Source organism: Vipera ursinii, assembly GCF_947247035.1.
Source record: "Vipera ursinii genome assembly, chromosome: 11".
Classification (NCBI taxonomy): Eukaryota; Metazoa; Chordata; class Lepidosauria; order Squamata; family Viperidae; genus Vipera; species Vipera ursinii.
Window position 1 is genome coordinate 18,010,673 of NC_139524.1, and position 10,081 is coordinate 18,020,753.

The following is a 10,081-nucleotide window of genomic DNA, read 5'->3' on the forward strand; positions in this document are numbered from 1 at the left end:
GACTTTGTAATAATGCCGCTTGGGGTGTGTGTGAAAGCCCTAATAAGCAGGCATATACATAGAATGAAGGCTATTGCTAAGCACATTGAGTTGTGCTTAAATTGTAAGCCGCCCTGAGTCTTCGGAGAAGGGCGGGATATAAATGGGATTAAAATAAAATTTAAAAAAGTTCCTTTGGTTGTTCCTCTTGGCATAGCTGTGGCAAGTTGGTTTGCAAGGCCACCTCATGAGGAAATTTTAATTGGTGCAAATGGTTTTGTATAACAAAGATGATTTGTGGTAAGCATCCTTGGAGTTTGGCTTGTATTAGTCTAATTATGCCTCCGATTCCAGTGATGCTAAATATTTCCAGTTTAGGCACTCAAGAAACTGATAGGTCTATAGTTAGCTGGATCTGCTTTGTTTCCTCCCTTATATATTGGGAACTGCTGCTGTCATCCCCTAGCCCTTGCAAGATAATTGCTATCTGATTTTAATATATGGCTTGTTAAAATTGCAGGGATCTGCATTTCTGTATTAATGAGATGGTCTTGACTCTCCTTGTCCAAACTTCTGCAGAATAAATAAGTACTATTTTAAAGCTTAATCTGACAACCATAAAAATTCTCTCTCAAAAAGGAAAAACCTAGACATAAAAATCCTTCAGTCTTATACAATAGCTCAGAATAATACAAATCAGTTGTTTTCACTTCTATATGTTTTTCTGTATCTTTATTTTGGAACACAAAGAAGCAGAAATAAGTAGTTCAACATCAGTGTAATGTGTTTGGACACCCAAGAAGGAAAAAAAGTCCTTTTTTGCAGTGTCACCTTGTTTAAACTTCATCTTTGATCAACAGTGGTTGCAGGAACAATCCTGCTGTCCCCAAAATACACACGAGAATAAACACCCACAGGAAAATACGATCAATTACCATGGCAACGTATTTCCAGTCATCTTGAGTCTGGAAGAAATAAGCAAAAAAGTTGTATCAATTTTTGAATAATCTGTTTTGTGGGCCTGCTGTGCATATTTCAAAGCCATTGGCACAGTTGTCTGCAGACAGTACAATAATTAGTTTCAAAACAAGGCTTATGTGGAACATCTACAGAAGGCAGATCCTCAGATCTTCTATCTCAAATCTAACTTGGGGGTCGGGGATGGGGAGAGTTAATAATGACAAGTCTTTGGCTCCTGACTTTCTTCCTTGCCTAATTTGGTTATCTTTTTAACCCTGAGGATGCACTTGTTAAATATGGGAAGGTGAACTATTCCATGGAAATTGAAAGGCTTTAAAATTATGGACAAACCTGTTTCTGTGCAAGATAATTTGCAAAAATATTCCTCTTTGATTTCAAACAAATATTCAGATCACTGTAAACCAACTTGATCTCTAATCACAAGTTTTGGTGAATAGGTGTCTCCCCTATTTCCTTTGTAAAAAAACCCTGTCTACTATTGTTAAAAAAATAAAATATTGTGTGGTTTTTTGTTTTTCTTTTTGTATTGGTTTCTGTGTCTTAAGCACTGTGACCATTCTATCTTGCAAGTCACAAATGACACGTCTTTATTGCCTGCAGAAGATCCAGCAAGCTGTTCTGTTTTTGGATACCTCCACAGGCACCTGGTAGAAAGTAGACATCGCCTGAGACTACACAAGATCATGGTCAATCAGAGCAGATGCTACTTTGGTGAGATAGGGAAATGGCCAAAATGGAGATGGCACAGAGCTATTCATTGTTGTTGTCCAATCTTGGCCATTTTAAGACTTAAGGACTTCAATTACCAGATTCATCAGCCAGCATGGGAGTTGAAGTCCACAAGCCTTAAATTGGCCAAGGTTGGACACCCCTGGTTTACAGTATGGCCTTGCCAGCATGAGGCCCCTTCAAGTATGTTGTGTAAAGTGGGAATTAAAATACAACCATACCTCCTTGGCTTTATTCTGCAGTTTCATGGTTTCAGCAATGTATTTGATGCTGTCCATCACATCTCTCATTTCTGGCGACATAAACGAAGATGAAAACAAAGCATCCATGGACTCAGAACTGGAGCTCTGTGTCAGGTTGCCGGTCCCCTTCAAGTATGTTTTGTGCTCAGGCAGGCAACACGCATGTGTAAACCCTTGGCATGAGAAGCAGTCTTGACAGCACCTGCTGTCAGGTATACGGATGAAGTTCAAAGGCGACAGCTCTGCATTGGAAGAAGGCTTCACTTTCTCAGGTGTGCCCTCGTCTTCGTTGCTGGTGGGCCGCATCATGAACATGATGCGAGGGAGAAAGTTGAGGAAAACTATCTTCACCCACTCGGGCATGGTGTGCGTCCTAGGAGTTCTGTAGTGGACGTTAAGTACAAAGACAGTGATGACGATGGAGAGAGTGACGAACAACATGGTGAAGAGGAGGTACTCTCCAATCAATGGGATCACCAAGGACGTGGATGGAATGGTCTCTGTTATGACCAGGAGGAAAACCGTCAAGGACAAGAGGACCGATATGCACAGAGTTATTTTCTCACCACAGTCTGATGGAAGATAGAAGACCAACACGGTCAAGAAGGAAATCAGAAGGCAAGGGATGATCATGTTGACGGTGTAAAACAAGGGCAGACGCCTCATGTACAAAGAGTAGGTGATGTCTACGTAGAAGGCATCACAGCAGTTGTACTTGATGTCATGCTTATAGCCGGGGGCTTTGATAATGGCCCACTCCCCACTTTCCCAGTAATCCTTGAGGTTCATGGTGGAACCAACGAGGACTAAGTCAATCTGAGCTTTGTCGTAGGTCCAAGAGCCAAACTTCATGGTGCAGTTCTGGTAGTCAAAGGGAAAGTAGGTCACATCTATTTTACATGAGCTCTTAAATATGGCCGGAGGCATCCATGTGACATCTCCAGTGTAATTGAGCAAGGCTTTCGTTTTGTCGTCCACCTGGAAGTCTCCAATTGCACTGTCAAACACATTTGAAATAACAAGTTGAGCGTAGAATAGATTCTGGCAGTTGGAATTGGTTATAAAAGTGACTGAGCAACCTATCCTGGCAAAATGTAGTTGGGGAAGAAGGATCCTCAACTATAGATCTTAGGCTCTGCTCCCACAACATGCAAGCATCAACTCAATGTTGGGCATGACTACGGAGATTCTCAGTCATGGTTTGATTGTCCCAAAGATGCTTTTTTTTTAAAGTAACTGGACATTTCCACTTCTCATCCAAGAAGATTCTTCAGTTCTGACAGTACCTTTGGGTCAATGTTGAGCAACACAGAACATAGCTCTCAAAAGTGTATTGACTTCAGCAGTCATGCCTATCACTCCCTATCTGGTGATTGGGAAAATACTACTAATGTAATAAGAGCCATGGTGGTGCAGTGGTTAGAATGCAGTATTGCAGGCTAATTCAGCTCACTGCCAGCAGTTTGATCCTGACTGGCTCCAGGTTGACTCAGCCCTCTGTTCTTTCGAGATTGAGAGAGGGCCTCCTCAGGGTGCCACCGGTCAGAGAATGCCGTCTTGTGGCCCCCAGGGGGAGATCCTTCTCTGTGGGCGCCCCGGAGCTATGGAACCAGTTACCGGTTGAGCTCCGGACGGCGCCCGACCTGCGCTCCTTTCGCCGCGATCTGAAAACATACTTGTTTGAGCAAGCCGGCCTGGCATGAGGGGGATTGGTGGGGTTTTTTATCATTTTTATTGGGTTTTTATTATGTATTAACTGTATTTTAATCGGGCATGTATTTAATTATCTTTTAATTTTTGTACATTTCTGTGTTTTATTCTTGCCCTGTACACCGCCCTGAGTCCTCAGGGAGAAGGGCGGTATAGAAATATTAATAAATTAAATTAATTAAATTGGTCAAATGAGGACCCAGATTGTTGTGGGGAAATATGCTGACTCTGTAAACCGCTTAGAGAGGGCTGTAAAAGCGCTGTGAAGCGGTGTATAAGTCTAAGGGCTCTTGCTATTTCTTGGGGGGGAAATCATGAAGGCTTCCCCAAATACTGAGATTTGACCCAGTAGTGTGGTGTGTTCTGCTCAGAAAATGTTACAGTCATCTCTCTAGGATAGTAATTAGGGTAGGTATGTTATGGAAAGAAAATTTAATTAATTCTGTAATCTTACTTATTATATAACATGATATCCGGCTTCCAGATCTTATCTGATGGCACTCGGACATACTGCACACCACCATACTTCTCTGGGTTCCATCTCAGTTTGTAGTCATTCCAAATCTGGTCCAAGAAAAACGTGAGATATTTCAGGTTGATCCAAAGACTGACCAGCCCTCAAGAGAAAAGAGCCTTATAGTATCTTAGAGAAGGAAGCGTCCTACAGGGAGTCCCTGACTTAAATGGTTCGAAGTCACAAGGGAGCTGGAAAAAGCGGCATGCGACCCATCCTCAAAGTTACAACCGTTGTTCTACCTCCCCCTTCCTCCGAATTACAATTCAGGCATTTGGCAACCAAAGGCATGGCCAGTTGGGGGATTCTGGGAGTTGAAGTCCCCATGTCTTCAAGTGGTCAAGGTTGAGAAACATTGTGTGAGCCCCCTCTTAGGAAGCGTTTACTTCAACTCCCAGACTTCTTCAGTTCCAGCTTAAGACCGTAAAAGCAGAGCTGGCAAAAAGCCAGGTGGTAGATTTATATATATTTGCAGGAACATTTCTGCAAATCGCTGCCGAGAAAAGTGGGCCAATCACACTGGGATTTGCTCCTTGCAAGCGATACCCGCCCCCTGTCCCAGATACCACTTCAGAGAGCAGCATTCATGTGTTTCCAAAAAAAAAGTACAAATAAGCTTGCAAATGCAATGCAATTCATTAAGAGTTTAGCAGTTCAGGAAGAGAATTAAAAACTTAGTAGACCTAAGCAGGTTTGGTAGAGACGGGCTGCTTCTTGTGGAACCCTAAACAACTCTTTTCCTGTGACTCCCCTTTTCCACTGCCTGCGGAAAAACCAAGACCAGTTTGACCTTCCAAGCAAGTGGGTGAGTGTGTTTGTGATTTTTCTCTCCAAAAATGCAGGGATGTCCAACCTTGGCAACCTTAAGACCTGTGGACTTCAAAGCCAGCGGGGGAATTTTGGAAGTTGAAGTCCGCAAGTCTGAAAAGTTTCAAGGGGCATGTAAGCTTGACCGCTTCGAGACCTGTGGACTTCAGCGCTCAGAATTCCCCAGCCAACCAGGCTGGAAAAATCGGGTATGTGACATGATGCTTAACTTAATAGTACCGCTTTATAAAGTGTTAGTAAGACTACAACTTGAATCCTGCGTCCATTTTTCGGTCACCACATTACAAAAAAGATGTTGAGACTTTGGGAGAAGTGCGCAGAAGAGCAACTAAGATGATTAAAGGCCTGGAGACTGGACTAAAACATATGAAGGACGGTTGCAGGAATTGGGTATGGCCAATCTAGAGAAAAGAAGCGCTAGGGGGGGACATGATAGCAGTCTTCCAGTATTTGAGGGGCTGCCACAAAGAAGAGGAGGTCAACTTATGTTCCAAAGCCCCTGAAGGCAGGACAAGAAGCAATGGATGGAAACTATTCAAGGAGAGAAGCAAGCTGGAATTAAGGAGAAGCTTCCTAACAATGAGGACAGTTGTGGGTGCTTCATTACTGGAGGTTTTTAAGAAGAAATTGGACAGCCACCTGTCTGAAATGGTATAGGGTCTCCTGCTTGAGCATGGGGTTAGACTAGAAGACCTCCAAGGTCCCTTTCCGCTCTAATCGGATTCTGACTTATGACTGCTTAATGACAAATTTCCTGATCCTTTTTGTAGTCCTAAGATTCCTGACCACTAGGTGTCAGCAGTGTATTAAAAGTGTCTAAAACTCTTGAATCCACTTCCAAGCCATCAATCTCAGGTATAACTCTTATTTGTATTAAAAACTGCTTGGATGTGCGTGTCTAAGTAAATTACTGGGTGTTGCCCCCACCCCAACAAAAGTTAAGAATCCTAACTGCTGGAAAGTTGGAATGCCCTTCTAACACAGCCTTGCACTTTTTTCTTCTCCCCGTATTTTTTTTCAAACAGAATCTTTTTGTTCTTTACTTACATGCTTCAGCCATAAATTAGTCTCCATAATCTGGTTCACTTCATCCTGAGGGAGAAAAAAAAATGCGTGTACCATATTTAAAACCTAAATTATATAAAGCTCGGCTGAGCATCTGATCTAAAACAGCCAACAGTTAGTACTTGAATAAGACACTCTAGGAAATCGCACTGCTACAGATTAAACTGGGGGAAAAAATGGAAAATACTGAGGACGCTCAGCCAGATTATTCTGAGATAAAAGGCTCTCCAGTTACTCACCACTTTGACCAGCTGTGACAAAGACACTTCGAACCAAACCATGACGGGATCAGATATATTTTCAACAGGCCTGATGATTTTGTTATAACTGGCAAACAATTCGTTATACAGCCGGTGCTCGTTGTCGGAACAAAACATGCCTGGAAAACATACCACAAATTTTCCTTATACTGCTCTGAGTATTGAACCTGCTAAGAACGAGAACTGACCACTAGGCCAGTTAGGGAAGCCCGCTCTTTGCCCCTATCTAGAAGCAGTTCTATAGGCTTTTATACCAGCCATGAACCATACCTGGATGTATGCTGGGGGGTAGGGGGTGAAAATATACTTACATGTAGTCCTCGGCTTACAAAAATTCATTTAGTGACCATTTGAAGCTACAACAGCACTGAAAAAAGTGCCTTATGACTGTTTTTCACACTTAGAATAGTTGCTGCACCCCATGTTTGAAATTTGGATGCTTAGCAACTGGCTCTTGTTTTATGACGGTTGCCGTGTCCCAGGGTCACGCGATCCCCTTCTGAGACCTTCTGACGAGCAAGGTCAATGGGGAAAGCCAGTTTCACTTAACGACCGTGTTACAGCTGCAGTGATTCCCATAACAGTCTGTGGCAAGAAAGGTTGTAAAATGGGGCCATACTTAAGAAATGTCTGACTTAGCAACAGAAATTTTGGGCTTTGTTGTGGTTATAAGTCGAGGGTGACCTTATGTCATCTTTTAAAGCTAGAGGCTAAGATCTTGGCTCTGTCATAGGCACAAGCGTGGCCTTTGCAACAAAGCAATGATTTTTCCCTTCTGCTATGCAGAAAATCTTCTCTGGAGATTAATCCATTTGCCACCCCAGCTCTTGTTCTGGGTTCCCTAAAACCATTCCCACCGCCATTACCAATATCTATCAGAGAGCAAATGGGGATCTAAGACAATGGCTCAGACTTCATTATCCCGAAGGAATATGGTTGCATCTTTTCAGATTAATAGCTGCTGCTTTTTAATAAAATGTACATGTCTGAAAAAGTCCTTTTGGTCTTCTGATTTTGGGCTACTGTAGACTAACAAACCCACTTCCTCCAATTATCCAGAAGGAGGGAGTGATCCAATTTAATTTCCTTAATGCCAATGTGGCAGGCACAGATAGCACAATTTGTTAGATGGAATTAATGTGGAGCTGCTTCTTGTGGGTTTGTCTATACGTTTTCTTTTTGCTCTCCCTGGTAAATTAAAACCTTGGGGGAAAAAGCAACTTAATTTTAAAAAAAAACAAAGCTGGGCAAAAACAGGCTAATCTGGCAAGGGCAGAATGGTCTTGATTTGGAATGGTACAACTGTATACTGGATCCATTTATATCTAGTATTAGATTTTTTTTTCCTTGCACGAATGGGGCTTGCTTTATTGCTTTAGTCGTCAAAAAATAAATTCATAATAATAAAACATTTTGTACTATGCATTCTTGCATCAACAGAAGGCCCTTACTAGCTTATCATATGCGGAACATAACCAGAGATGAAATGATACCTTGCCAATAGATTAAACATCTTTGTCTTACATACATTTTCTCAAGCAGATTATATATATAGATTATATATATATTCTCAAGCAGATTATATATATAGATTTTATATATATATATATATATATATATATATATATATATATATATATATATATATATAGAGAGAGAGAGAGAGAGAGAGAGAGAGAGAGAGAGAGAGAGAGAGATAGTGTGTGTGTTGCTAAAATGTGCATTAATACACATTGAAATATTGAAACCACACCCAAAGGGAATTCTGAATCAAAGTCCTCTTGCAAGCTAAGTTTGGGAAGGTTATAACTGGAAGAAATTCACTGAGGGGAAATGAGAAAACTAGGGCAAAAAGAAGAGAGAAAAGAAAGCAAGGAAGCAGAAAGTGTTCCCCCCTCATACCACTATCAAGATGGAAAGAAGGGGCAACGTTTGCTTATATCCACCAAGCCGTCTTGGTTGCATAGGTCGCCCTTCCAGAAGGAGAGGTGGCAGCTGCTGTCGGGGCTGAAAAGCTCTTATCCATGACCTCGGCTCCTCCTCGGTGCCTCAAAAGATTCTGGAGAAAAGCTTGCACAGAGAAGTCTGAAATCCTGAAGAATTTGAGTCAGTGGTCTGATGGGAATTTATCTTCATCTAAAGCCACTTCTCCCGTTGCTCTGAGGACACAGCGTTTGCGTGGACAAATAAGTTATTCAGGTTCACATTTAGGATAGAGCTGGAAGGGACCCTGGAGGTCATCTAGTCCAACCCCCTGCTCAGGTAGGAGACCCTAGACCATCTCAGACAAGTGGCTGTCCAGTCTCTTCTTAAAGGCCTCCAGTGATGGAGCACCCACAACTTCTGGAGGCAAGTTGTTCCACTGGCTAATTGTTCTCACTGTTGGGAAGTTTCTCCTTAATTCCAGCTCGCCTTGATTAGTTCCAAGGAGAGACTAATTATAATTATAACTGAAGACTGAAGAATTGTTTCGGGTGAATAGAATTTTCAGAGACTTTAAATAGCTCATTTTTTTTAAATTCAGAAAGTTGTGTTAGGATAATTTGAAGCAGCTCCTTCTCAATAAATAATGCTTAAACTATAAATACAAAAAAATAACCACTTATATTCATTTGGATAAAGTTGAACACCTAACAGTGGCTAGGATAAAAGGAAAAAAAACCCTACTATTTAAAACTCCTCTAAAAATGATGTATTTAACTTACCCTTAATGTTATATGCTACTGATAACTGAGCCGTCCTCTTTCAGACATTTGAATTCCATGAACTTTTAAAAAATTTTTTATCTTACTTGGAAAAAAGAAAGTTGCAATGTTCTCTTTGCTAAAAAGGTATTAAATTCTGGGTCACTTTGTGTGTGTGTGTGTGTGTGTGTGTGTGTGTGTGTGTGTGTGTGTATACACACACACACACATACACACACACACACATATATATAAACTCTTTGAAGACAACCCTCTCAAGGGGCAAAATAGTCTATTTTCTTGGATGCATAGAATTTTAACTACTCTAGGCACTCTTGTGAATATTAAATATCTTTAGCATAAAATGCTTTTTCATGCTTGCCTTGTTTTATCATATCTGTATTTTTTTACCCACTGGATGGAGCTGAGCATTTACTGGCCAGATATAAGCCCTTAGCTCCATCCAATGAGTAAAGAAATACAGGTATGATAAAAAAAAAGGCAAATTAACAGATTACAGTGTTATAAAAAGGGAAAATTTCTTTACCCAGCCAGTATATACCTGTTGAGTTTATTTGAATACTAAGTGTTCACAGCAACTATCTTGTCTAATTGGACTTCCTAACCAACATATTGTTGCTGAAATTTAAAGCTTAGCGGAAGCTAAGTGCTGCACACTATCCCAATTCAATGTACAAAGCCAGTCCCTAAACATTTGCAGGAACTATAAACTCCGCTGTTCAAGACAATAGGCGAAAGGGAAGAGAGAAACTCTGCACCACATACTAAAATGGTGCAAACCCCACGATTACTTAAAAGGTGCCTCTGCGCTCTTCTGAAGGTCTTCCCATCTCCTGTTCGAACTCCACCCAAGCCACACAAAAAGAAGGCAAAGGCAGAAAAATCTTTCTCACCTTTCAAGAAGAAGAAGAAAAGGGAAAGCAAAGCGATCCGCATGCCAGACCGCCTCGCCATGGCGTTCTGAATTTGCCACTCAGCCGTGAACCCTCCTGGAAACATAGTCAGTTGGTGGCATTTTACCCGCTGGGACTTTAATGAGGGAAGGAAAGCTGAAATCGGAAGGAGGCA

General features: G+C 41.5%; 1 protein-coding gene across 1 annotated transcript; it reads right to left on the bottom strand.

Moving 5' to 3' along the window:
- Positions 1 to 815: 815 nt before the first annotated feature.
- Positions 816 to 6,401, bottom strand: CHRNA3 (cholinergic receptor nicotinic alpha 3 subunit; the record flags this gene model as incomplete). Its single annotated transcript, XM_083370984.1, has 5 exons — positions 6,288 to 6,401; positions 6,031 to 6,075; positions 4,096 to 4,205; positions 1,911 to 2,928; positions 816 to 944 (listed from the first exon to the last, which is right to left on the bottom strand). The coding sequence occupies exons 1-5, from the start codon at positions 6,327 to 6,329 to the stop codon at positions 816 to 818; spliced, it is 1,344 nt and encodes a 447-aa protein (XP_083227110.1). The 5' UTR covers positions 6,330 to 6,401.
- Between the last annotated feature and the right edge of the window lie 3,680 nt (positions 6,402 to 10,081).